Here is a 27,951-nt window from a genome sequence, read left to right as displayed (position 1 = left end):
AAAGTTTCCTTTCTTGTTAGAGAATGAGTGTGCTAATAGCTTTGTTCAGCCCTATCTATGTAGCTGTTAGACACGCCACGCTTACAGGCATGTAGTACATTCTATGTCTTTGTATTTTCAGCAAGATACCTGTGCTGGACGTGCTCACAGGCATGTCTCAGCTCTCCACTGCTTTGACCTGTTTAGAAAACTTTTAAGTTGTTAGCCAATCGGGTTTTAGTTTTGATTGTAAGGTTTGGCTCCAGCCAATGGAGATCAGACACAGCAGTAAGGACAACCCCAAATGTATAAGAAATGAATTTGTGTGTTTTCCTTTGTTCATTGCACTCCTGTGGCAAGATGGCTAGTGAAAGTACCCTTCCTGCAGTCCAGGAAGTAAAAATTGCATTGCTGAAAGATCCTTTGTCTCGGTGCTGATTTTTCTGGTGGCACTGAGCATCTATTCCCAACAGTAACCCATAGAAGGCCTGAGTCCCTGATTCCTAGAGAAGAGACAAAGTTGATTCAGGGTCGAGCAGGGCTCCCTGGAAGCCCCCTCTTCCTACCCCAGCTTTATTTTGGTTCCAGAATCATTCCAGTCGGCATACCCGGTCCCCACCATGGCCATCCTGGGTGCACAGTTAACATGTCATGCAGTTAGGGGGAAGGGGGGTAGACAGCGGGAAGTGGGGAGTCAGTGGACTGCACTGCACAGCCACTGGGTTAGAGAGAGTCGGGGTCTCCCAGGGTGCAAAGCCTTGCCCAGCCACGTGTCTCCTGGCCCTGGGCTGACCTCCTGCTGTGGCCACAGGGTAGAAGCCTGGACTTGGGGCTGGGCCCTGGCTATGTCAAGTGGGGAGAGCTACCATCCTGCCTCCAGTCCCCCCGGGCCCCTGCTCTGGCCCTTCCTTCCCCCATATCATTGGGGATAACTGGTTGACCTGGGTCTCCATAGCTCACCCGTTATGGAGCAAGGAACAGGGGCATCCAGCCTGAGGGTCCATGCTGTCACCTGTGCATGGCCTCACAGAGCAGATGCTCCCTGACCCGTTGGCTTGGGTGAACTCAGACCTCCCAGCACTCAGCTGTGAAGGCAGGAAGCTGCTTCCTGGGACTGCGGGAGGCCAGGCTGGGGAGATGAGCTCTGCCTGCCCTCATCCTACTGGTGCTGGGGGGTAACCAAAGACAGACGCCTGTAGGGGTGCAATACCCCAGCCCCTCTGCTTCTGGGTGGGACCCCCCCAGGGTGCCCCTCGCACTCCAGGCCCCTGCCTCCACAGCAATCAGGCCAAGGCAGACAGACCTGGAAGCCACAACTTTCTTGGCTTCCTCCCTCCAGCCTGAGCTCCCTTTCTTTCTCCGGTAAGTTTCTCCGAGAGGACTCACCTACAAGAACCCACTGGCCCGAGAATCCCCATCTCAGGTTTCGCTTCTAGGGAGCTCACCGGAGGACACCCAGTGTCGCGGGCACCGCCCGTGATCGAGAGCCGCCTCGTTCGTAGTCTGGCCTTCTGTCTTCTCCCGGTGTCACTCAAGCTGCCCTTCCACCCTGGTCTCCCCTAGCTTCCAACAGGCCTCAGCCACCTGAACTGTCCTTTCCCGCCACGCCTCCAAGGCCCAGCCCAAGGGTCTCCTTGTCCACCACAGCTTCCCAGGTGCCTGCAGCTGCCGGTATTCCTTCTGCCCCGCCCCTGCCACCCCCCGAATGAGACCTGCCTGAGGCATCTTCCCTCCAGTGGACCTGGCCTGGAAGGGCATCAACAAATGCTTGAGGCCCTGGGCCTGGTTTGCACAGGACTGAGCACAAGGACCTGGGGCTGGGCCTCTCTGGACCTCTGGTTCTTGCCATAGTTGAGGTCCGGGTAGTAGATTTCACAGAATAACTCCGGAGCCAGTGTTCCACGTGGCCGGCGGGCTTCTGCCGGGGCCTGGTCTCTTGGTCTCTTCTTTGCCCCAGAGAGAGGCCCTTCCTTGCGTCCACTGCAGTGGGCTGAGGACTGCCTGTGCAATGGGAAAGTTCACATCCTGCTATTGCTCAGGCTGGGCCCACTGCCTGGGACATGCTCAGTTCTTTCCCTGTCCCTCCAAGTACAGCTCCTACGTTGTCAAAGAGGACCTCCCTGTTCCTCAGCCCTCAGAGCCTCCTTAGTCCACACAGGTGGGTCGCCATCAGCACTGCACAGATCCTCTGGGGGAGGGGAGCTTGTCTTCCTGATATCCTAGGGGCCTCGTCTTGTTCGTGTTACCCAGCACAGTGCTTGGCCCCCAAGATTCGCTGGGTTCCAGAACATAGCCCGGCTCGGCAGCTGGCTTCCCAGGAGGAGCAGGGTTGGGGGAGCTTGAGATGGAACACAGCTGTCCAGTGCTCAGAGCCTCCCTCAGTCCTGGCCCATCACAGCTGGTCCTCATCGGGAGAAGACCCTGGGGTCCCGGACACAGAGAGCCACGCCCACTCCTCTGCTGCAATCTGGACAGAGAGACCAGGATAGCTCACGAGGACTCTGCCAGGGGACCCTGGTGTTCATGGCTCCAGCTGGGCTATGAAGAGGGCATCAGACAGAGCCGAGTGGGTGCCAGGCTCCAGCAGTTCCACTGCCCACCTGGCCCGCCCTGGTTGCTAGTTTCGCCGGACAGCGTGCCACATGGACACGGGCCTGCGCAGCGTGGCCAACATCTGGTTCCAGTGTGTGGTTCCCATGCCGCTGGCCGACGGCCCAATGATGACATGGCCCACGTTGTCCCCACGGCCGTCGATGCTGCTCTCAGCCACCGTCACACGGAGAGACAGGTCCTGAGGAAGAGGCAACGTGGGTGCTGAGGACCAGGAGCGGCCAGAGGTGCTTCTTGGCTCCCGGGTCCAAGGCTATAAATGTCAGGCCCTAGAGGGGTGCCAGGCGCAGCTCCCTGAATCCTCACCTCTGAACTAAGAGGGAAGGAGACTCGGCCCAGGTCATTCAGCAAATAAATGGCGGGCAAGAGTCTGAACTAGGCCTGCCTAGGCCCGCAAGCTTCTCTTGTTGCCTCGTTCCAAGCCGCAGCGCCTGCCTGCCAGAGTTCAAATGCCGGCCTCCCAACTTGCCTTTTTTTTTTAAACAGAGTCTCACTCTGTTGCCCAGGCTGGAGTGCAGAGGTATGATCTTGGCTCACTGTGATGTCTGCCTCCTGGGTTCAAGTGATTCTCCTGCCTCGGCATCCCGAGAAGCTGGGATTATAGGTGCCCACCACCATGCCTGGCTAATTTTTGTATTTTTAGTAGAAACAGTTTCACCATGTTGGTCAGGCTGTTCTCAAACTCCTGACCTCAAGTGATCTGCCCACTTTGGCCTCCCAAAGTGCTGGGATTACAGGCATGAGCCACTGCACCTGGTCCCCACTTCCTCGCTGTGTGACCTTGGGCAGTGACTTGGGCTCTTGCTACCTCAGTTTCTCCATCTGTGATATGGTGATGGTAATATTTGTTCTGGCTGGGTGCGGTGACTCATGCCTATAATCCTAGCACTTTGGGAGGCTGAGGTGGGTAGATCACCAGAGGTCAGGAGTTTGAGACCAGCCTGGCCAACATGGTGAAACCTCATCTCTACCAAAAATACAAAAATTAGCTGGGCATGATGGCACATGCCTGTAATCCCAGCTACTTGGGAAGTCAAGGCAGGAGAATTGCTTGAACTGGGGAGGCGGAGGTTGCAGTGAGCTAAAATCACACCACTGCACTCCAGCCTGGATGACATAGTGAGACTCTGTCTCAAAAAAAAAAAAAAAAATTGGTTTGTATTTCATAGGGCTGTTCCAGAAACAAAATGAGTGAATTGTGTAGAGTGGTGCTGTGCACAGTCAGAACATGCTAGAAGCTGCATTGCTATTACTAATATCATCACGCTGCACTCAACCGAAGACAGGAGACGCCGTGCTTGAGATGAGAGCGGAAGCTGAAACTCCAACCCAGCCCGACCTCTCTCCTCCCCCACTTCCCCTAGAGTCCCATGAAGCCTCTTGCTTTTAGAGGCTGTGGAGTAATGGCACTATGACACATCAGGAAGAGTCATGGGCAGCCTGCCCTACAAGGGTAGCAGACAAAGGCTTCCATAACCAGGATGGGCCAGAGATGCTGGGATATGCCTGGGTTAGGAACACCCAGAGCGAGGCAGAATTCTGGGCCTTTACATCCAGGTGGGGTCCCCGGGGGGAGATTAGGTGGGTTTCTGTACAGCCCCGGAGCTACGGGGGCAGGTTTTGGATCAAGGCACAGAGGACTTTGTCAGGAGTGCCCAAGGAGGGCTAGAGATAGTGAGGGAAAGTGGTGCAAGCCCCAGGCATGGAAGCAGGGCCCAGCCCTATCCTCTGCAGTCCCCCCACCGTTGGTCTATGATGTCCCTGCTGGGATAGGTCTCTCTGGAGCATGAGAACTTGGGGAGTTCTTCTGAAGGCCACGGGAACTTGGGGAGTTCAGCAGAACCCTGAAATAGAGCCTGGGAGATTCAGAGCAGGAGCTCTGGGTGCCTGGCTCACACCGACTCCTCTCCACGCCTCTTCAGTTCCCTCCACCGGCAATGGCCCTCCCTCAGAGCTGGGTATTCCCTCCTGCAGGAAGCCCCCCTTACCTGATCGAGGGAGTCTAGAACACTCTTAGTGGATTAGGGACTCTTCTGCCTGTCCCTTGTGACCACCAAGAGAGCCAGCCTGGGTCCCCAGCACCTGCCCTAGGGCTGGCCCCCAGCGGCACTCAATAACTGCTAGAAAGGGATGTCTGGAGGCAAACCGCTACCCCTGCAGGGCCCCTGAGAAGGGAAGGTGGAAAGATGGCAGCCCCAGAGCCCTGGGGCCACCTGGCCCTTCCCATCCCCAGGCCCCCTCACCTGGAGCACGATGGCTGGCACCGAGAAGATCATGGCTTCGTTGAACACCGGGTTAGGGTCGTCCCTCTTCACAGCTGTCTTCTTTTTGCTCATCTTCCTCCCATCCTGCAGCAGGTATACCTTGACGAAGGGGTCTGTGGGCAGGCGGAGGGTGAAGGCCAGTGCCACACTCACTTGCCACAGCCCTGCCCAGCCTGACTCCGCCCACTGACTACAGACTCCCCTGACTCCGCCCACTGACTACAGACTCCCCAGTGCTTTGCTGTTGCCATGACCTCCTGCAGCCCTGCCCTGGGTCCTTTATTGCTTTTCCCATTTCACAGATGAGAAAACTGAGGCTCACACAGCACATCAGGTGATGGGGGGGCGCTCTATGCTCAGGCAGCTGCCTACAGCCCACGTGCTCCCCTCCTAGGATGCTCTGGGGACCTCAGCAGCCCCACCACTTTCCTTCTATAAATGGCCCAAGTGCAGACGTCAGCCCTGAGTCACCAGGCGCCTGCACAGCAGAGCCTGACTCAACCGTGTGCAGGTCTGAAATAACAAGCTGCCGTCTGGCCATCACCTATTGCCCACGGGGTGTCCTTGCCGCACCTGCCTGGAGCTGGGGTCCCCACCACCCAAGTCTTGCAACTCCCAATACGTCAGTCTCCTCTAGCCCCTGTCTTCAGCTCCCTAGAATACAGCTGCCTCCACAGTCACTGCTTTGGGAGGGACTGGAGGCTTCTGCAGACCTAAGGCATCAGGTCCTGCCTGGCCCCCATCCCAAACCCGTGGCCCTGGTCCCTGGTTGGAGTCTGGGATACTGCCCTGTCTCTGAGAATGGAGCCTCCACTGTGAATTCCGGTTCCAGGAACAGATGCCACGCTTTGTTCCCTGCCCAGTGCCCCCAGCCCTGAGTGCTGCCTTCTGCCCTCAGCACCCCCTTCACTCTGCCCCCATCACTCTGCCCCCATCACTCTGCCCCCTTCACTCTGCCCCCATCACTCTGCCCCCATCACTCTACCCCCTTCACTCTGCCCCCTTCACTCTGCCCCCATCACTCTGCCCCCTTCACTCTGCCCCCTTCACTCTGCCCCCATCACTCTGCCCCCTTCACTCTGGCCCCATCACTCTGCCCCCATCACTCTGCCCCCATCACTCTGCCCCCTTCACTCTGGCCCCATCACTCTGCCCCCTTCACTCTGCCCCCTCCACTCTGCCCCCTCCACTCTGCCCCCTTCACTCTGCCCCCATCACTCTGCCCCCTTCTCTGCCCCCTCCACTCTGCCCCCTTCACTCTGCCCCCTTCACTCTGCCCCCATCACTCTGCCCCCTTCACTCTGCCCCCATCACTCTGCCCCCTTCACTCTGCCCCCTCCACTCTGCCCCCTCCACTCTGCCCCCTTCACTCTGCCCCCATCACTCTGCCCCCTTCTCTGCCCCCTTCACTCTGCCCCCATCACTCTGCCCCCATCACTCTGCCCCCTCCACTCTGCCCCCTCCACTCTGCCCCCTTCACTCTGCCCCTCCACTCTGCCCCCTTCACTCTGCCCCCATCACTCTGCCCCCTTCACTCTGCCCCCATCACTCTGCCCCCTTCACTCTGCCCCATCACTCTGCCCCCTTCACTCTGCACCCTTCACTCTGCCCCCATCACTCTGCCCCCTCCACTCTGCCCCCATCACTCTGCCCCCATCACTCTGCCCCCTTCACTCTGCCCCCTCCACTCTGCCCCCATCACTCTGCCCCCATCACTCTGCCCCCATCACTCTGCCCCCTCCACTCTGCCCCCATCACTCTGCCCCCATCACTCTGCCCCCTCCACTCTGCCCCCATCACTCTGCCCCCATCACTCTGCCCCCATCACTCTGCCCCCTCCACTCTGCCCCCATCACTCTGCCCCCATCACTCTGCCCCCTTCACTCTGCCCCCATCACTCTGCCCCCATCACTCTGCCTTCACAGAGCCCCTGACACCCTCCAGGGATCACATGTTTTCCCAGCCAGATTCATCGCCCCCCGTCCAACCCCCCACCCGCCTGCACGACTCCTGGTTCAGCAAAGCTGAGGGGGCCCTGGCACTGTGTCCCACACCTACTGATGCCTCTAGGTGCCCACAGCACAGCAGCTGGCCCACAGCTTCCACTGAGCCACATGGAAGAGCTGGGCTGCCCGCTGGCCCTTACCTGCTGTGGTCTTGTCATTGGTCCAGATGAGATTCTTGGCCTTAACCACGACCACGGTGAGGCGCTCGGCTGTGGGGAGGTAGCTGAGGGAGAGCAGGATCTCCCCCACAGCGTCAGCAGCCTGGGGGACAGGCAGTGGCTCAGGGGGCTTCTCCCCACCAGACTTGAGGGGTCCAGGGAGAGCCTTGGTTGCCAGGGAAAAGCTGAGGCTTCCTTTTCCAGAGAAGTGGTTGCATTGGGGGCCCCTTACCACAGGCTCCAGGTTGGCAAGGTTGAGAAAGGGACAGCCACCCACCCCCGACACTGCAGGGAGCATGCCCCATCCCTCCCTGCCTGGGATGGAGGACCAAAGGCAGCCTGTCTATCAAATGTAGTTTTGTTCCCTCATTCCAGGCCAAGGAAAACACTCCGCGGTAGTAATACTCAACGATCCAAGCGCAATGGAATTAGATTCTCTGCTTCAACAGCAGTGATGTTCTGTGTGCATTCCTACAGTTATAAAGCGACACTGCAGCCTGGCCTCCGCCTGAACTCATCCCCTCTAAGGCCAGAGGAATGTTTCTCCAGCAGAAGCTGAGCGGGAGAAGAACCTCTGGAGCTTTGGTGCTAAGAAGAGCAAATGAGCTGTAAACAGAGGTCAGGATGCTTTTGTCATTTGTCTGCAGTAAGCAGGTTCCTCGGGTGTGGCTGGATCTTCCCTGCTCTCCTAATGATCTTGGGGTTCAGGCAGTTGCAGGGGACGAAGGAGCCCCTTCCTGGAAGTGTGTGTGTGTGTGCACGCTCTTCTGTGGTGGATGAGCAGGTGGGGGCAGGCGTCACTTACCTTGTTCTGGTCCTGTAAATAGAGCCAGCCACTGAAGGGCTGCAGGGGGAGGTCAAGCACAGAAAGCTTCAGCTCCACCACCCCCGTGCTGACGTTCCGCTCGTCCTCGTCAATGCCAAATACAGAAAACCGCAGGCTCTTCTCCTCCAGGGCGGTGGGATCCAGGGGGATGGAGAACTTCTCATCAAAAAAGATGGAGTAGGCATTCCTCTGGATCTGCAGGAGAAAGGGCCATAGAGGGCGCTACAGGCCTGAGAAGCTGCAGCAGGGAGAGAGCACTGAACAGGGAGTCCAGAGGCCTGGGCTAGAGTCCTGGCTCTGTTGCCATGACAGCCTCAATGGCAATCTTTCCTTTGGTGGCTCAGCCCAAAGGTTTAAAAGCCTCCTAGGCCGGGCGTGGTGGCTCATGCTTGTAATCCCAGTAATTTGGGAGGCCGAGGCGGGCGGATCACCTGAGGTCAAGAGATTGAGACCATCCTGGCCAACATGGTGAAACCCCATCTCTACCAAAAAAAAAAAAAAAAAAAAAGCCTCCTGTCCTCTCCTCAGTGGTGGCTAATCTAGTGGCCTGGCGTTTGAAGCTCCCACAATCTGATCCCAGCTAATCCCCGTCCTCGGTGCCCACGGCACCCCAGAACCCTCAAGATGACCTAGACGAGCCAATCTCCACCTTTCTTGCATCTGCTGGAGTGTAGCCCTAGGCCAGGCATGCAGTGGAGTGGGACAGTTGTCTGTGGAGTCACGAGCCACTGATGTCCCAGGTTCCTGCAGAGCCTGGCTCAGGACTGTTTGAACACCATAGGCTGAATGGGTGGATGGAAGGGAGAATTAGGCAAGGTTAGGCTGACTCTGTTTCCAAGCCCAGTCCTGCCTGGTGGGCGACACTGGCCTCCTCCCAAGAAGTCGTGGGCAGGTCCCCTGGGAAGGTACATTGCGGGCACTGCTCTCTGGGGAACAAAGGAGATGCTTTAGTCACTGCCTGTCGATATTTAAAGAAAGGCACTCTCATTCCTGGATTCTACCTGAAGCTGGGGGACTGCCTAGCTTGGAGGCAGCATCCCCTGGTGGGACTGGCCAGGCTTCGATCCGCCAGAGCCACCAGCCACCATGACCACAGTCTTCTGTCACTGCCTGGGCCTGGGAAGGCTCCTCTCACAGTGCTCCCTGGGAGCCACGTTCCCTACACAATCCCTTGCTCTTGAAGGGCTCCTTGCCCCCAAGGGATAAAGCCTACCTCCTGACCTCCTGACGTCCTGACGTTGGCATTCAGGCTTTTCATGATCTGGCTTCACCTCTCCCTCCTTCAGCTAAATAGCCTCTCAACTGTCCCCTGCCCGGGGGGACTGGGCATCCCAACCAGCCGTTTTCTGAGCGTGCACACGTGGGTGGAGGATAATGGATGGAACCCTGGGTTTGAGTCTTGGACCTCCTGCTTCCTTACTGGGGTTGTCTTGGGCAAAGCACTTTCCCGAGCCTCGGTTTCCTCATCTGTAAGATGCCCGTCCTGTTGGCCTCAGGGGCTAATGAGAAAATCATGGATGTGTTGGGCTCTGTGAACCAGGTTCTTAGCACACATCATGCTGTGGTGGCTGCCGTCTGCCCATGTCCCTCCTCGAGGAATGCATCTTGAACCACCCAGGGTCCTCTAGGCAGCCCAGGCCACAGGCAACATGGCTGGGCATGATAGAAGCTCTGCACCATCCTGAGAGCCAACCTGCTGGGCACTGACCAGGGCTGGGCTAAGAACTTTACATGCATTAACCCAGCTCTTCCTCAATAACTATGATGCCCATTTAACAGATGGGGAAACTGAGTCGTGAGGTACTAAACTGACTTATCCAAGGTCATATTGCTAGGAAGAGATGGAACCAGGATTTGAACCCAGGCAGTCAGCCTCCACAGTCCTGATCCTAACCGCCCACTGCATTGCCTCCCAGAAGCTGGGCCACCCCAACTTGGTGCCCTAAACGTGCCCTCCCTGCACTCTGGTCACAGGCTGTCCCTGCCCTTCAGCCCAGATGTGGCTCTGCTGGCTCGGCCCTGTGATTTACAGGGAGGTGTAGAGCATAGCCTAAGGGACTGGGTGCCTTCTCTGCCCCTGACACCTTATTCTCTGCCCTTCCACTCTGCTCTGTCCCTGAGGGTTGACATCCATTTGGCCTTTAGCTTCTGGTGGGGTCACCCAGTGAAGATCGCCAGAGGGAAACTGGAGGGGAAGACAGGTCCTTCTCTGCAGGATTGCTGTAGATTGACCATGTTCCTTGTCCAAAGGGCCCAGCTCCCACCGAGGCAGCCCTCTCCATACGCGGTGGCCTCTATCCTTTTGGGCCCAGTAACCTCAACTTCCCCTCATCCCTTCAGATCTAGGGTGGGACTGCCCCTCCTGTTACACCCCTCCCGGGTACTGTGCCATCCCTGAGGTCACCCCACATCCCACCCTCGGCACTCTAAATGGTCGTTACTTTCATTTTTTAAATTTATTTATTATTTTTGAGGTAGAGTCACTCTGCTGCTCAGGCTGGAGTGCAGTGGCATGATCTTGGCTCGCTGCAATCTCTACCTCCTGAGTTCAACTGACTCTCCTGCCTCAGCCACCTGAATAGCTGGGATTACAGGTGTGCACCACCATGCCCAGCTAATTTTTGTATTTTCAGTAGAGACAGGGTTTCACTATGTTGAGGTCAGGCTGGTCTTGAACCCCTGACCTCAGGTGATCCACCTGCCTCAGCCTCCCAAAGTGCTGGGCTTACAGCATGAGCCACTGCGCCCGACCAGTCCTGTTATTAAGCTCTTGGAAAATTAGCTGTCTTGAGCATGCCATCCCTTTTCTGCTGGAACCCTATGTTGACACAGGGCAGATGTGGACAGGGACAGTTGCCACACGCTGTATTCACCTGGCAGGAGAGTTAAGAATTCCACACAATGGGAGCCTTCAGGTGGAGGCCCCAGCCTCCCAGGCTCGTTCTCCCTACACTCTGCAGCTTCAGCTGGGGGATCAGCATCCATACCTACGCTCTAGCGCCTCTCTGGGGTCCTGCCGGGCCCCACAGCCCTGCCTGCCTGCGAGGTGTCTAGTGAGCCCAGAGCACCTTTCTGCCCCACCCCGAGCCCCACTTACCCGGGAAATGCCCACAATCTGCTCATCGGGCAGCAGGCTGACGCGCATGAAGCAGGACTCGAAGCTGGCCTCCTCCCGCTCCAGGAGGTCCTTGCCCTGTAGCACCACCACGTGCAGGGTGTGGGAGGCGGCATCGTAGTCCATGCTCACCTCCACCTGGCCCAGTGTGAAATCCTGCCCAAAGGTGTTGCTCACGGAGGAGATGGAGTTCAGGGAGTCAGCTGACTGGGACTTCCGGAGGGTCCCATAGGGCGCCAGGTCCAACTCCCGACCCATCAGCTCCAGGGGCCCCAGTTCACTGATGCTCTCGAAGGTGTCCTCCATGCTGAGGCTGCCTTTACGGCTCGGTGTTCCCCGCGTGCTGCCCCGCTGGGTATTCCAGGCAGGCACTCTCTAGGGGTGAGAAAGAGGGACGTGGGAACATCACGGGGCCACAGGCATGGTCACTAGGAGACAGCACGGAGATGAGTAAGGCCTGTTCATTCACGGGTCTCCAAGTTCCCCTTTCACAGAAGCCCTGCGTCCCTTAGTTAGGAAGGTCCTTGTTTAAAATTACCTCATGTCACTTATTTTTCTTGCCTTAACCAAGATGTAACAAAGCTTTTGCTCTGTTTCTTCCTTTTTTTTTTTTTTTGAGATGGAGTCTCACTCTGTCACCCAGGCTGGAGCATAGCGGCACAATCTCGGCTCACTGCAACCTCCACCTCCCGGGTTCAAGCAATTCTCCTGTCTCAGCCTCCTGAGGAGCTGGGATTACAGGCATGCACCACCACGCCTGGCTAATTTTTGTATTTTTAGTAGAAATAGGGTTTTGCCAGGGTGTGGTGGCACATGCCTGTAATGTTGACCAGGCTGCTCTCAAACTCCCAAGCTCAAGAGAGTTCTCCCATCGCTGCCTCCCAATGCGCTGGGACTATAGACGTGAGCCTCTGCGTCCTGCCAACTTTTTCGTAATATGTTTATTTTTAGGGTCAGAATTCCATACATCAAGTTGTTGACTGCAGTGATGTTTAGAAAAAGAAAAAGCAGGTCGGCTCACGCCTGTAATCCCAGCACTCTGGGGGGCTGAGGCCAATGGATCATGAGGTCAGGAGATAGAGGCCATCCTGGCCAACATGGTGAAACCCCATCTCTACTAAAAATACAAATATTATCTGGATGTGGTGGCACATGCCTGTAATCCCAGCTACTTGGGAGGCTGAGCATGAGAATCGCTTGAACCCAGGAGGTGGAGGTTGCAGTGAGTGAAGATCGCATGCCTGCAATCCAGCCTGGCGACAGAGTGATACTCCACCTCAAAAAAAGGAAAAGCAGCTAGCAATAAGTGTCCCAAAAGAAGGGGTAAGAATATGAGGAGCCAGCCACTCAAGAAGTGATGGAGCAGCGGCAAGGGGCGTTCACAACACAGGAAGTGTCCCATGCAGTGACACTCACTACGTATTTAAATTCTTTTTCCCTTGGTCAGGTGCAGTGGCTAAGGCCTGTAATCCCAGCACTTTGGGAGGCTGAGGAGGCGGATCACCTGAGGTCAGGAGTTCAAAACCAACCTGGCCAACGTGGTAAAACATCTCTACTAAAAACACAAAAATTAGCTGGGCATGGTGGCATGTACCGGTAAGCTCAGCTACTCAGGAGGCTGAGGCAGGAGAATTGCTTGAACTCGGGAGGCAGAGGTTGCAGTGAGCCAAGATTGAGCCACTGCACTCCAGTCTGGGCAACAGAGCAAGATTCTGTCTCAAAAATAAATAAATAAAATTTTTTTTGAGACAGAGTCTCATTTCCATCACCAGGCGCCAGGCTGGAGTGCAGTGGCGCAATCTCGGCTCACTGCAACCTCCACCTCCCGGGTTCAAGCAATCTCCTGCCTCAGCCTCCCGAGTAGCTGGAACTACATTTGTGCGCCACCACGCCCAGCTAATTTTTGTGTTTTTAGTAGAGACGGGGTTTCACCATGTTGGTCAGGAATGCTTCGATCTCTTGACCTCATAATCAGCCCGCCTCGGCCTTTTAAAGTCCTGGGATTACAGGTGTGAGCCACCACGCCCGGCCAAAATTTTTTTTTTTTTAAGATGGAGTCTCGATCCGTTGCCCAGGCTGGAGTGCAATGGCACGATCTTGGCTCACTGCAACTTCCACCTCCTCCCTGGTTCAAGCAATTCTCCTGCCTCACCCTCCCAAGTAGCTAGGATTACAGGCTCGCGCCACCATGCCTGGCTAAGTTTTGTATTTTTGGTAGAGATGGGGTTTCACCATGTTGGTCAGGCTGGTCTCGAACTCTTGATCCTGATCTGCCTGTCTTGATCTCCCAAAGTGCTGGGATTGATTACAGGCATGAGCCACTGCACCTGGCAAATTTTTATTTCCCCTAACTGACCTTGAGATTTGAGAAAGCAAGGCTTTTATACCATAAGCCTCTTCTATGCTTTCATTATCATATATACATATGTGTATTTTCATACAGGGCCTCATTCGCCCAGGGTGGAGTGCAGTGTTGCAATCACAGTTCACTGCGGCCTCAACCTTCTGGGGCCAAGCAATTCTCCCGCCACACTCTCCCAAGTGGCTGGGACCTGGCTAATTTTTTGATTTATTTTTATTATTTATTTATATATTTTATAGAGACGAGGACTTGCTTTGTTGCCCAGGCTGGTCTCTAACTCCTGGGCTCAAGCAATCCTCTTGCCTTGGCTGCCCAAAGGGTTGGGATTACAGGCATAAGCCACTGCGCCTGGCCGCTTACCGTCATCTTTCATGGTTCCCCAATTTTCCACTGAGCAGATAACCACAATTTACCTCAATCTTCCTCACTGTTGGACATTTATGTTGTTTCTACTTTTTCAGAAATACTCAGTATTGAATAGCTTTCTTAAAATCCCAGCTCCACCGGCACAGCGGCTGGTGCCTGTAATCCCAGCACTTTGGGAGACAGAGGCAGGCAGATCGCCTGAGCTCAGGAGTTTGAAACCAACCTGACCAACACGGAGAAACCCTACAAAATTAGCTGGGCGTGGTGGTGGGTCTCTGTAATCCCAGCTACTCAGGAGGCTGAGGCAGGAGAATCGCTTGAACCCAGGAGGCAGAGGCTGTGGTGAGCCTAGATGGCGCCATTGTACTCCAGCCTGGCCAACAAGAGCAAATCTCCATCTCAAAAAATAAATAAATACATTAGAATAATTTTAAAAATCCTGGCTCAGAGGGCACACTCCTTTGAAGGTTTTTTTGTTTTTGTTTTCGACGGAGTCTCGCTCTGTTGCCCAGGCTGGAGTACATTGGCATGATCTTGGTTCACTACAACCTCTGCCTCTCGGGTTCAAGCAATTCCTGTATCTCAGCCTCCTGAGTAGCTGGGATTACAGGTGCCCGCCACCACACCCAGCAAATTTTAATATTTTTAAAAATAGAGACAGGGTTTTTCCATGTCAGCCAGGCTGGTCTTGAACTCCTGACCTCAAGCCATCCACCCGCCTCAGCCTCCCAAAACGGATTACACGTGTGACCCACCATGCCCAGCCAGTTCTTTGAAGGCTTTGTCACATGTTGCCAAAATGCTCTTTGGAGAAGTGGGGATTTTTTTTGAGACAGAGTCTTACTCTGTCACCCAGGCTAGAGTGCAGTGGCATGATCTTGGCTCACTGCAACCTCTGCCTCCCAGTTTCAAGTGATTCTCATGCCTCAGCCTCCTGAATAGCTAGGGTTACAGGCATGTGAAACCATACTTGGCTAATTTTTGTATTTTTAATAGAGACAGGGTTTCACCATGTTGGTCAGGCTGGTCTTGAACTCCCGCCCTCAGGTGATCCACCCACCTGGGCCTCCCAAAATGCTGGGATTACAGACCTCAGCCACCATGCCAGGCCTGGAAAAGTTTTTTTAAATGTACACTCCTCCAACAGCGTGTGAGATGGTCCCCCCAGACACCCTAAGTGACTGAGCAAGAGGGACTCTAATCTGGTAACAGATTCTGGCTGTGCTGTCTGGAACTCTATACATGATATTCAGAAAATTCTCTGCCATGTATTAAATGATAAAACATTCAGCAGCGTATAGTGAGGGCCCTAAGAATGTGTGTGCCCCAGGACAGCAGTTCCACATCTGGACATCTATTCAAAGCACACTATCCCAAATGAAGACCAAGTTTTACGTACGGAACATCCACTGCATTATTTATCATGACATTTAATCAATCATGGCACATGCCAAAAAGGAATCTCATGCAGCCGTTAAAATAATGTTTACAATGTGTGTTCAGCAGTATATGAAGATGCTTCAGCCACAAGGGAGGGGAAAAGAGAAGGACCAGGCACCGTGGTGCATGCCTGTAATCCTAGTACTTTGGGAAGCCGATACAGGCAGATCTCTTGAGCCCAGGAGTTCGAGGCCAGCCTGGCCAACATGGTGAAACCCTGTCGCTACAAAAAAATACAAAAAAATTAGCTGGGCGTAGTGGCTTGGGCCTTTAGTCCCAGCTACTTGGGAAGCTTAAGTGTGAGGATTGCTTGAGCCCAGGAGGTGCAGGTTGCAGTGAACTGAGACTGTGCCACTGCACTCCAGTCTGGGCAACAGAGTGAGACCCTGTCTCAAAAAATAAAAAGAAGAAGAAATAAATATATCAGGTTACTCTGGACACACTGCCTATGGGGTACCCCTGCTCCACAAGGAGAATATTAAACAAAAAAAGGCTGGTCTCGGTGGCCTTTTCCCACCTGTATTCCCAGCACTTTGGGAGGTTGAGGCAGGTGGATCACCTGAGGTCAGGAGTTCGACACCAGCCTGACCAACATGGTGAAACCTTGTTGTTTTCACTAAAACCTTGTTGGTTTCTACTAAAAATACAAAGTTAGCCAGGCATGGTGGTGCGCACCTGTGATCCCAGCTACTTGGGAGGCTGAGGCAGGAGAATCACTTGAACCTGGGAGGCAGAGTTTGCAGTGAGTCAAGATCATGCCATGGTACTCCAGCCTGGGCAACAAGAGGGAAACTACATCTCAAAAAAAAAAAAAAAAAAAAAAAAAAAAAAAAATAGAGGAAAAAGAGACAAAAAAAAAACAAGAGAAAAAAAAGTAAAAAAAAAAAAAAAAAGGTTAAAGATGTGAAAGGGACGAGACAGGTGTACTCCCCATTCAAAGGACATGAACCAGGAGGCGGTGATGGAGGGAGAGGGGCTGAAGGCTGATCTGATGGACTGGGGGCGCATGGGGGTGCACTCGCTGTGCACCTGCGGGATCAGAAGCCTCACCTTCTGCCTGGCCTCTGCGCCGCTCTCGCCGTACTTCTGCTGAAGGTACCTGTAGTCGTAATTGGGAAATGGAGAGGGGCTGGGGAAGCTCCCCGACGTCCAGAGCTTCCACAGGCTCACGGCAGCGATTCCCAGCAGGGCCAGGGCCCCTGCAGCATAGACGCCCACCTCCCAGCCAGGGGGGCTCTTGATGACTGCAAGGCAAGGGCAGCCTCTCATTAGGGCTTCCTAGTGGAGAAAGACGCCCCCCTGGGGAGCAGCACTGACTTCTTCATTGAATGGATGTTTATCGAACGCCTACTGTGTACTAGGTGCTGTAGATCCCATGTCGAACGAGACATGCACTTTCCTGTGTGGCTTGGGCCACCGGTGCTGTGGATTTCAGATTGTTTCTGATTTGGGGATATTTGCAGTATACTTACAGGTTGATCATTCCTAATCCAAAAATCTGAAATCCAAAATGCTCCCACGGGCATTTCCCTTCAGCATCACGTCAGCCCTCAAAAAAATTCAGATTTTGGATTTTTGGATTTAGGATGCTCATCCTGTGGATGTAATATCCAGAAGAGGCAGATCTATACAGACAGAATCGACGCCAGTCTGTACGGATTAGTGGCTGTCGGGGCTGGGAAGTTGGGAGAAATAGGGTCTCTTTGGGGGATAATGAGAATATTCTAAAAAGGGATTGTGTGGCTGGTTGCACAATATACTAAAAACCACTGAATTGTACACTTTAAGTGGGTAAATTATTTGGTAGGTGAATCTTATCTCTCTGTGAATCTCTTACCAAAACAAACAAACAACTCAGCCAGAAGTGAGAGGTGGCTGCAGGCGGTGCAGGGCTTGGAGACAAATCCAGGTGCTCAGATGCTTTTGCTCTGCTGATGAGTCAACAACCTTCCCTCTCTGAGCCTCGCTGCCCCAGAAAACGGAAATTAACAACCCGCTCAACTGTGGCAGGCGCGTCCTCCCCTAGCACTGTGCTTGGCACGCGGCAGGACCACACACGTTCCAAGGTTTTGCCTTTCTCTCCTAGGAAACCTGGCTCTGCTTCCCCAAAGGAAGCCAAGGAGACACTGAGATTCACTCTGCAGGTCATGGTGCTGGCAAATACCGTTCTCAAAACTGTCTCAATTCCAGTGAGGAAACTGAGGCACAGAAAAGCTAAAGAACTTGCCCAAGGTCACGGAGCCCAGAAGGGGTGGTGCTGGGACTCCAACTCTGGCAACCAGACCCCAGAGCAAGTGGGGTAACCACTGCCACACCTGGCCTTGATCCCGCACAGTTCCTTGGCAGCAAGGTGGGGAGAGGCGCAAAGGGCATCTCAGTGCTGGATATTGATCACTGCATATCATTGAGCATCCACCCTGGTGCGCCAGCAGCCTATGCGCACGGGTACTAGTCCCTGTCCTTAAGTAGCTCGCAGTCTAGGGGTGGGGTGGTGCAGGCAAATGAATAGACAAGTCAGCATACTAGGAATGGGAGCAGCCCAGGAAGGCTTCCCGAAGGAGGGACATGTAAGCTGAGATATCATGAGGGGTAAGAAGTGTGCCAGGCCACGGCAACAGGAGCTGGAAGTCAAGGGCGGGAAGAACAGAGGGGTATAAAAAGCCCAGAGTGGGCAGAGTGCCCTGGGGAGGGAGGGAGGGGACCTGGGGGTTCCTGACCACTGCTGCCCTGAAGCCCCGCTGCACAGGGAGGAATCACGCAGTGGGGCAGCCCCTCTAGCCTGCCCTGCTCTCTTCTGAGTCAGCCATCTGAGCCAGAATCCACAGCACTAACTCACTGGCCTCCAATCCTGACCCCCTCCCAGCACTGAGCACCCTGTGAGGCCCTATTTTCTAAAAGAGGAAAACTGAGAGCAAGGGAGGGTAGCGGGCACATCTGTTTCTCCACTCAAGGCCAGTGTGAGAAACGGCAGGGCCAGGCGCAGGTGCCTTGGCTTCCAGGCAAGTCACCCAGCACCTCTGGGATTCAGTCTCCATCTGGAAAATCCAGATGACAAGAACATCCCCCATCCAGCGGTCCCACTCTGGTGAATTTATTCTAAAGGGAAAATCCCGACAAATTTTATGTCTGGGATGAGTCATCGAGACTGTATTTATAACGGCAGAAATCTGGAAACAGCCTGAAGGTCCTACCGAGGGGGCCGGTGAGGGCTGGTGGTGCTGTCTTGGGAGGAAATGTCACTGGCCTTGGAGAACCACAGTTGAGGTCATTAGGATGGCACTGTGGCAATGCAGAGAAACATTTCTGGCATTGTTGAAAGGAAAGAAATGAATCCCCAACATGGTCTAACCACGCGCTTGTGATGTATGTAAAAGTCACGAAGCACATCGTCACGGGCTGGGCAGAGCCGGGAAAAACAGAAGGAATAGGTGACGACAATGGAGGAACTGTGAACAAACTCCCCTTCCTCCTGCCTGCTCCTGTTAACAGAATGTCATCTGTGGGCTAAATGCACCCATAACAAAGAGGTCCATGGAGGCTCCCAGGCCCTGACTGGCAGGGCCTGCTGTGTTCCGGGGAACAGGGTCACGGCAGGGCTGGGTGGTAGCTGGGGGCTGGCCAGAGGGCAGGACCAGAGGCCCAAGGTCTCTGAGCAGGCTGTGGGCACAGCCAGGGGGCAAAGTACATTCAGGGCCCCCTGCACCTGAGGCTCTTGGGAGCTGAAGGATGGAGCCCATGCCCCAGGTGGCAGAAAAGGGGGCAGGTCTGAGGTTATAGAAGGAAAAGCCCCAGGAAGGTGGCATGAAATGACAATCCGCGTTCATTTGTTTATTGATTTGATGGAATACCAGCCTTGGGGTGATATGGGAAGTGAGGTCTAGGCTGCGACTGGAAACGAGGGGGAGGAGGAGGAGGACTAGCTACCCTGCGAAGCACTTACTATTTATGATTTGCCAGGCCCTGTTCTAAGCAGTCCTCAAGACAATCCTGTGAGGTTGGTTCCACTGTTTTCCCCACTTTACAGATGGGGAAGTGGGGGACGGAGGAGAGTCTGCTGCCACTACAGACGGGGTCCACATCTGCACCTGTAACCCCGACGCCAGGCACCAGGACTCAGGCAGGCAGAGGCAGAGGCAGGGAAGAGCTCCAGGCCGGGGGAACAGCATGTGCAAAGCCCTGGTGTTGTGAGAGTGGCGTTTCCACTTGTACGTCAGCTCACTAAATCTTCCCAGCAGCCCTGAGGTGGTCTCACTGTTTGCATTTACAGATGAGTAGGTAGAAGTTCAGATTCCACCACCTGCCCAAGGCCATGGTGGCGGGGGGACTGGCGGGGGTGTACGGGCAAGACCTGTGAGCCTGTGGGTGAAAAGGGAGGCTCCCTGGCTTGGGGATGGGAAAGGTGATCCTGGGCACACCTTTTAGATCAGGCCTGGGCTTCCCAGGGGCTCTGTTAGGGCTGGAGCTGGAGTGATGGGGAGCACGGGCCTGGGAGACCTGAGTTCACGTCCTGACCCCGTTACTCATTGTCCCTTTCCCTCACTGAGCCTCACTTCTCCCTTCTGTGAATGGGGAGAGGAACAAAGGGGAAAAGACCGCTGGTATGTTTCGGCTCTGACCCCATCCGCCATCCATGGGGAGGGCTACAGGTGCCTGTCTGGAGTCTTGAGGCCGTCTCTCTGCCATCTCCCACCTCCCTGCTGGGGCACAGGGTGAAAGGGCGGGAGCCATGGCCATGGACTGGGTGGTCTCTGTCTCTCTCTCTTTGTTTAATGAGACAGAGTCTCACCCTGTGGCCCAGGCTGGAAAGCTGGAGTGCAGTGGTGTGATCTCAGCTCACTGCAGCCTCTGCCTTGGACTGGGTGGCCTCTGAGTTTAATGCCCCATGCGTCTAACATTGACTGTCCTGGGTTTATTTTCCCTTGGGGACTTGACAGGCTCCACAAAAGGCTGCAGTGAGTGGATTCCGAGTCACAGGCTCATCCCCAGGGTGCAGCAGGACCAGGGTCTCCCTGGGCACCCTCTCAAGTGAAAGAGAGAAAGTCACTTGAGTGGCAAGATGATGAGACCTCAGATTGGGCCGAGCTTGATGTCCCCAGGGCTGTCTGACAGTGGGCAAATCACTGACTGCCCTTTCGAGTGAAGGCAATAATGGCAAGGACAGTCAGGAATAAGGGCAGCGTTCCTGCCATTATTCATGTCCCACGGACACCTCCCACCCCGGGCCTGTGCAAGGGTCCCACAGGCATGATGCAGGAGGGGCTTGCCCTGGGCACTCACCGCTCAGATGGTATTCTGCCACATCCACGGCCATGATGCCTGCTGCAGTGCCTATGACTGGAAGGGAAGAGAGGGTGAGTGGAGAGGACTGCAGAGGGTTAGCACCCCACGCCTAGGTCCTGGCCCCTACCTCCCCCACCTGTGTGCCTGTCATCCAGAGCCTATGCTCAGCTGTAAGGGGACAGCCACCAAAGCGAGGCTTGGCATTTTAAGGAATGGTGTTTAAAGCTCTTTTCAAGCATTCTAAGACTCTTTTCAGGATTGCCAGATAAAACAGGATGCCCAGTGGCATGTGAATTTCAGATTTTGTTTTGTTTTGTTTTTTTTCAGATGGATTCTCGCTCTGTCTCCCAGGCTAGAGTGCAGTGGCACAATCTTGGCTCACTGCAGCCTCCGCCTCCTGGGTTCAAGTGATCTCCTGCCTCAGCTCCCAAGTAGCTGGGATGACAGGCGTGTGTGACACCACATCTGGCTAATTTTTGTATTTTTAGTAGAGATGGGGTTTCACCACATTGGTCAGGCTGGTCTCAAACTCCTGACCTCAGGTGATCCACCAATTTCAGTCTCCCAAGGTGCTGAGATTACAGGTATGAGCCACCACGCCCAGCCAAATTTCAGGTAAGTTTTTAATATGTGTGTCCCAAATATCCCATAGGTCATACTTACACCAAAACCTTTTCCGCTGTTCATCCGAAGCTTCAATGCTCCTGGATGTCCTGTTTCTGTATTTGCCAAATCTGGCAACCCCAGCTCATTTCCATCCTAACAACACCAGCTGACCAGCAGAGACTGGGCAGGTGACTCGTTACAGCAAGGTCCCTGGCTTGAGCCTCCCTTCAAATGCTTCCATTTCCACCGGGAAGGAAAGGCTGCGTCTCTGCGATCTCCCACTGCGTGGCATGGTTTCTTCCCACTCCACCCTCCACCCCCAGGTTTTGGGAACCACTGAGGCCTAAGTTGTCCTGAAAAGGTCTGGGAGCTCATACGAGCCATTACTGAACCTAGGCGACTGCTCACTGTTTTATTATTATGCTAAGAAGTAAATCTGTCTCACAGATGTGTTCCAAATGGGTGTGTGTGTGGAATCCTGGAAATGGTAAACTGGGATGGGGTGTACTGATCTCCGCCAAGGGCACAGAGGGCCAGGATAATGCCCACCCCAACTTCCCGGTTCCTTTGTAGTTCAGAGAGGTGGTTCCACATGGTGAGCCTGCAGGCCTGGTGCAGGGTGGTAGGGTGAAGTAGGAAGTGCAGAGCGATGGCCTGGCCCAAGGGCAGCTGCATTTCTGCACTAGCAGGAACACCAACCACATGGCTTGATCTTCTGGCACTTTAGAGAAAAGCCAGATATTTGTATTTTTTATATGCAGTTTCCTGAGCTTTAAAGGTAGCAACCAATTTGCAAAAAATGCAAACACCAGCTAGGTGCGGTGGCTCACGCCTGTAATCCCAGCACTTTGGGAGGCCGAGGTGGGTGGATCATGAGGTCAGGAGATCGAGACCATCCTGGCCAACATGGTGAAACCCCGTCTCTACTAAAAACACAAAAATTAGCTGGGCGTGGTGGCTCGTGCCTGTAATCCCAGCTACTCGGGAGGCTGAGGCAGGGGAATCACTTGAACCAGGGAATCGGAGGTTGCAGTGAATGAGATCATGCCACTTCACTCCAACCTGGCCACAGAGAAAGACTCCATCTCAAAAAAAAAAAAATTACAAACACCATTCAGCACATTATAAAATGTCCTCAGGCAGTGTGACCTCCCAGTTCCCAACCCCTCGGAACATCTTGTCGACCCCTTTGGGACTGGGGTCAAATCAGAGGGTAAAGCTAAGGCCCTCGATGTTTTCAGGAAGCCCATGGTTCTCCCCAGTCTGAGGCTTTGGAGTCAAGAAGCTGGGGTGCAGTGCTCCCATCAGGGTTATCCAGCACATTTGGGGGTGCCATAAGTCCTAGTTCACCCCCATAAGTCCTGGGAGTGCCCAGGAGCCTCGAGAAGCAGGTCAGTTAAGGTGCACAGCCAGCTCCTGGCTCCCAGCGATGCTGCCCCCACTCCCCCAGGAGCTGTGTGTTGTTACGGTGCTGGAAGGGCTGTGCTAAACCAGGAAGGGCTTTGCCCATGTGACTAGAGTGAAAGCTCATTCCTGGGCCCGGGCTGGAGATCACGGTAGGAATGGGTAACCTTGCCGAGCATTTCCATACAGCAAGTGCAGTTCTAAGCACTTTGCATATATCCGACCTCATTTAACTCTCCTCACAGCCCCATGAGGTGGGTACAATTATTATCTCTGGTTTGTGCATGACAGCTCCAGGGTGTAATTTGCTCCAGGCCACACAGCTAATAACCCGTTCAACCCAGGCCGTCTGGCTCCCTAAAAAGTTTCCTAAGAATCTGCAGGTCAGATGGGTCACCATGTACCTGTCCAAGGTGGCTCTAGCTCCTGGCGGAAGCTGGTCTGGGTACGCTGAAACACGTGCTAACGTGCACTCACGCACTTCCCAGCTTGCTTCTGCCTTGCCGGGAATCAGATGAGCTTTTTCCTGCTTACCTGGCACAAGCTGACTTTGCAAGAGTGGGGCCAAGCTGGGACAGCCAATGCCAACAGCATGCGAGCAAGGTATGCGTGGCAAGGTATACCCCACAGCACAACAGGCGGGCACAGACAAAACCTCAAACTGCATCAGGCCTCTGGCTGTCAGGGGGCCCGTCCCCTCCATGGCTGGTCCAGCCGAGACCCCAGCCTCCCATGCTGTCTGTTCTTTCCTCTCTTTAACACGACATCTTTTCCCAGGGAGCTGAAATTTCAGTGTGGGTGTGAATGACTGCTAGGCACACCCCAGACAGAAGTTCCTTTTTTTTTTTTTTTTTTCTTTTTTGAGACATTCTCACTCTATCAACCAGGCTGGAGTGCAGTGATGCAATCTCGGCTCACTGCAACTTCTGCCTCCTGGGTTCAAACGATTCTCCTGCCTCAGCTTCCCAAGTAGCTGAGATGACAGGCGTGTGTCACCACATCCGGCTAATTTTTGTATTTTACTAGAGATGTGGTTTTGCCGTATTGGCCAGGCTGGTCTTGAACTCCTGACCTCATGTGATCCTCCTGCCTTGGTCTCCCAGAGTGCTGGGATTATAGGCGTGAACCACCGCCTATGGCCACCAGACAGTTCCAGTCTGGTACCCTGTGAAGGCAGAGCTTACCTGCCTGAGTGGAGGGAGAAGAGAACTGGGGGAGATGCTGAGGTTCCTAGAGGGACACAGGAACCCTCTGCCTGAGCACGCGGTTTGCAGCCAGCTGCACTCAGCTCTGAACCCCGGATCTGCCCCTGGCTGGCTGCAGTGGCCTTGGGCAATTTTCTTCGTCTCTCAGAATCTCAGTTCCGCATCTGTAAAGCTGATATGAGGCTGCCAGGACAGCGGAATGAGAAGTTAAGTGTAGTCGGGCTTGGTATATATTGGTTGTTGTGGTTAGTGGCCTGGTGATGGTCCACACAGGTGCCCTGTCCCCTAGTCTGGGCAGTGTGGGCAGCACTGCCAGCCTACAGATGTGTTTTATTTGTCTTACATTTAGATGAGTTGCCAATGTCTTAAAATTGAAAAATTTAGCTGGGTGCAGTGGGTTGAACCTGTAGTCCCAGCTGCTGGGGAGGCTGATGTGGGAGGATCTCTTGAGCCGAGCAGTTCAAAACCAGCCTGGACAACATAGTGGTACTGTGCCTCAAAAATAAAGCCTGAGGTGGGGGGATTTCCCACTAAAAATTGATTTAAAAAGGATTTCCAGCTTCCCTTTGAAAGTTAGAAGATCTGGGGACAATGGCTTTGCATCCCCCACTCCAGCAGGAGTTGGAGCTAAGTCGGCTCTGCCCCTTCCCGGATGCTCCCACGCTTCCATTCACTGCTAGAACTTCTTGGCCCCTGGAAGCACCCCTGCTCAGAAGCCTGGTAAGATGGACTTTGAATGAGCTACGGGACTTTTTTCTGTTTTGTTTTTAATTAATTTATTTTTTTGAGATGGAGTTTCGCTCTTTCGCCCAGGCTGGAGTGAAGTGGCACAGTCTCGGCTCACTGCAACCTCCAATTCCCAGGTTCAAGTGATTCTCCTGCTTCAGCCTCCCTAGTAGCTGGGATTAGAGACGAGTGCCACCACGACAGGCTAATTTTTGTATTTTTAGTAGACAGTGTTTCACCATGATGGCCTGGCTGGTCTTGAACTCCTGACCTCAGGTGATCCACCTGCCTCAGCCTCCCAAAATGCTGAGATTACAGGCATGAGCCACCATGCCCAGCCAAGCTGGGATATTAAGAGAGGTTAAGTGACTTGCCCAAACCCACACAGCCAGCAGCGGTAGAGTTGGGCCTGGCAGCCATTCCTGCTGCTCAGTCCAGCCCCTCTGCCATTAGCAATGAACCCTCATGCCATCTTCCCCATCACCTGTAAGACCTATAGGGCAAATCCTGTTCCTACCTCCACTCCAGGGAGGAGGAGAGGGAGGCTCAGAGAAGGGCAGTGAATTGGCTCAAGGTCACCCAACCAGTGAGCAGGAAGCTGAGACCAAGCTGCAAGTACTGGCAGCAGGTGCCCTTCTCAATGGCTTTGCTCACTGCCCTCAAGACCCCCTGACTCCGTGTCACCTGGGACGGCCTCAGTGGGTTCCCACTGGCAGCCTGAAGGTCTGCCGAGAGAGGGACTGTGGCTTCTGCTAGAAGAGGATGGCGACGAGGTACAGCGAGACCAGGGCAGCCTGTGACCAGAGCATCCCCGGTGTCCAGACACAACAAAGAGTGTAACATGGGGGCCAGAGTGCTCCAGACCCTTGCTGAGCTCCCAGACTGCACATGTCCTCCTGCAGCTCCTCCCCTCCAATCAGAGGGAAGAACCAGTTCTTCAGTCCCAAACCCCCAGACCCTAAACTGCACAGAGCTTAGGAAAACAGCTCTAGGTTCCAATTTCAGCTCGATCATACCTACCTAGCAATAACTCCTTACTGCTGCATGCATGTGGGCATAACTTGTGCTAAATGCTTAGCACTCCGCGTGGTTGTCGTAGGTACATGGGGTGGATCTGGTGATTCAATGGATTAATGGATCCCCCTTTTACAGATGAGGAAACTGGGGTCAAGTCACCTCGCATACGAGTAGCAACACTGGGATTGGTGCCAGGGTGCAATGGATCTAGGCCTGGGCTCTTGGCCACCATGCTGACTCCTGACCAGGCAGACCTTTTGGAGGTGGGGGTGGAAAGATCTCCCGCTCCCCCTAGCTTTGCTGGAATCAGGCCACGCGGCCACGGCAGGGGCCCCCTCCTGGGCTTGTCAGAGAAATAGCTTTCCAAGAAGGCTGTGCCTCAGCAGGGGAAAAGGGCCTTCTGTCCCTGCCCTCTGCTCTACCCACCCCCCTTGCCCAGTGTCCTCACATCATTCTCTAGCTAGTGAGGCAAAGGGAAGGATCGGGAAAGCCACACCCTTCAGGCTGTGAGCCTCTTCAGGATCTGGAGGTTGAAACCTTTTCAGGTCCCCCTCCTCCGCTTTCTGAGATAACCACATCCAGCTCCCACCCCCTAAACAGCCCACAGAAACCGCAGGACAGGCTGGCTGGGAGGTGCTGGCTGGCATTTCCTGGGCACCTACTATGTGACTTGTGTTATCTCAGTACCTCAGCCCTCTGAGGGGGCTGCTACCTTGCTCCTTGCACTGGAGAGGAAACTGAGGCACAGGAAATGACTTGCCCAGTCACCAGAGCTGACAAGTGTTATAGAGTCCGGGTCTGAAACCTAGGCTGGGAGCCCCTGCTCTGCAGGGCTGCTGAGGAAAGCTTTCAGAATTCAGAGTGGGGAGGTTGGGGGCTTGGGGACTTGTCCTGATCCTTCTTCACACTGGCTGTGATAACTTGAGTGGGTCTCCTGCCCTCTCTGAGCCTCGTTGCCCCATTTCTAATAGGAAGCACTAGTGCTGCTATCACCCACTGAAAAAACTGTCACCCCCTGATGAGGAGAAGGAGCTGACATTCCATGGTGCAGCTTTTCCAGGCTTTTGAGAATGGAGGAGAGTGGCATACAGTCTCTCTGAAGCCCCTGGAAAAGGGCTCCCAGGATGGCCAGCTCAAGGCCAGGCTCCCGGCCCCCCATGAGTCCCGGCAAGCTTCCACCCCTGCCCCGCCATGCCCCTCTCCTAAGCAGCAGTGGCAAAGGTTTCAAGGAGCCTCTGGAAAGCCCCCCACTCAGGCCAGTGACACCAGAGGCTGAGGATCATATCTGGCTCTTCACACAGCCAGTGCCTCCTTGGGATGGGGTGCAACCTTCCCCTCCAGGTTGGGACGGTTCCCGCAGACCCAGAGCTCCTGCCTTGGGAACCCCCAGGGTGTATGAGGATCCGAGTGTCTGGAGGGGGTGTGAAGCCAGAGCAGAGGCAGTGAGGACAGTCAGAGCGCTGAATGTGAAAGTGAGGGGCGTGTGTGCAGTGTGGGCGCGGGGAGGCGTTGTAAATGGCGGGGTGAGTCGCGTGTGTGCACACGCGGGGCGGGCGTGCAGGGCGCGATGCGATGCGCAGTGCGCGGAGTAGCTGGGCCGGGCAAGGGCGCCCAGCGTGCGCGGTGCCCGGCATTCGTTCGTGTGGAAGCGCGGCGCGGGGGTGCAGGCGCTCGGAGTGCGTGGGGCTCTGTGGTCCCGGGCCCGGGATCGGAGGAGTGGGCTACGTGGGTCCGCGATCAGAGTGCTATTCCGACCGCGCACGGGGGTCTGCAGGATGCGTACTCACCGGGGCTCCGCGGAGGGGCCGCTGCTCCGGTTGGGCTCTGGCTCCCGGCACGCCTCCCGCAGCGCGCACGCACCCGCGCCTAGCCCGGCCGCCGGCGGCAACGACACCCCTGCAGTGTCGCTGGGCGCCCGCCTCCGAGGAGCGCGGCGCGGGCCGGGGGCTCGGCCGGGCCGGGGCGGCGGACTGGAGCTGCGCCGCAGTCCGGGCACGCTCCCAGGAGGCAGCCGCGCGCTCCCTCGCGCTCTCCCGCTCTCCCGCCCGCTCCCTCTTTAATTTAAAGTGACAAGCTCGAGCGCTGTCTCTGCTCCCGGGGTCCGAGCCGGAGATCCCCAAGCGCGCTCGGGATCCAGGGACGCCCTGAGGCCAAGCCCAACCCCTCGCTCCCAGGCCTGGGGACAGGGGCGGGTGGGGACGTGCCCGCAGGCCTCTAAGAGGCAGGCTGAGCGCTGGGCGCAGAGCCAGCAGCCCTGAGTTCTAACCCCAGCCTCCGCGCCCCGGGTTATCCTGTTACCTTTCTAGGCCTGAGTTTCTTTACCTTATAAATGGACCCGATACTGCGCACCTCCGGGAGCCAAAGAAAGCGGAGCGACAGGAGGCGCAGCGGAAAGTTTCCCCTTTTCTGAATGAATAATTATTCCCTCCCACCACGACTGAGCTGTAACTGTAGGTCAGCTCTGTGCTGGTGCCTTACAACGTCATCTCAGTCCTCGCTGTGGCCTCATCTGGTGGTGGTGACTCCATTTTTTACATGAAGAAACAGGCTCAGAGAGGCAACCAAGGTCATAGAGCCAAAGGTCAGA

The 27,951-nt window shown here is 55.0% G+C and overlaps 1 protein-coding gene across 10 annotated transcripts; it reads right to left on the bottom strand.

Annotated features, from left to right (window-relative positions):
• Nucleotides 1-499: 499 nt before the first annotated feature.
• SYT12 (synaptotagmin 12) lies at nt 500-27,741 on the bottom strand. Of its 10 annotated transcripts, none has more exons than XR_013523523.1 (9): nt 27,152-27,377; nt 23,601-23,804; nt 20,404-20,460; nt 16,177-16,370; nt 10,941-11,333; nt 7,823-8,038; nt 7,000-7,623; nt 4,833-4,966; nt 500-2,770 (listed from the first exon to the last, which is right to left on the bottom strand). XR_013523523.1 is itself a non-coding variant. In XM_002755573.6 (9 exons), the coding sequence occupies exons 3-9, from the start codon at nt 20,435-20,437 to the stop codon at nt 2,597-2,599; spliced, it is 1,266 nt and encodes a 421-aa protein (XP_002755619.2). In that variant the 5' UTR covers nt 20,438-20,460; nt 23,601-23,804; nt 27,152-27,377; the 3' UTR covers nt 500-2,596. The 10 variants fall into 10 exon arrangements, 7 of the variants coding, with proteins under 7 accessions (XP_002755619.2, XP_078197663.1, XP_035119338.1 ...); XM_002755573.6 differs by having other exon boundaries at nt 7,000-7,120; XM_078341537.1 differs by lacking the exon at nt 23,601-23,804 and adding an exon at nt 15,802-15,899 and having other exon boundaries at nt 7,000-7,120.
• Between the last annotated feature and the right edge of the window lie 210 nt (nt 27,742-27,951).

This window comes from Callithrix jacchus, chromosome 10, assembly GCF_049354715.1.
Source record: "Callithrix jacchus isolate 240 chromosome 10, calJac240_pri, whole genome shotgun sequence".
In the NCBI taxonomy this organism is placed as follows: domain Eukaryota; kingdom Metazoa; phylum Chordata; class Mammalia; order Primates; family Cebidae; genus Callithrix; species Callithrix jacchus.
Note: the sequence above shows the minus strand (reverse complement) of the source record. Positions and strands in the feature narration are given on the sequence as shown.

Coding starts and splice junctions, on each gene's coding strand:
- SYT12 (XM_035263447.3), bottom strand. CDS start 20,437: ATGGCCGTGGATGTGGCAGAATACCATCTGAGCG. Junction 16,371..20,403: donor GGCAGAATACCATCTGAGCG/GTGAGTGCCCAG, acceptor CTTGCCTTGCAG/TCATCAAGAGCCCCCCTGGC. Junction 8,039..10,940: donor AGATTGTGGGCATTTCCCGG/GTAAGTGGGGCT, acceptor TTTCTCCTGCAG/ATCCAGAGGAATGCCTACTC.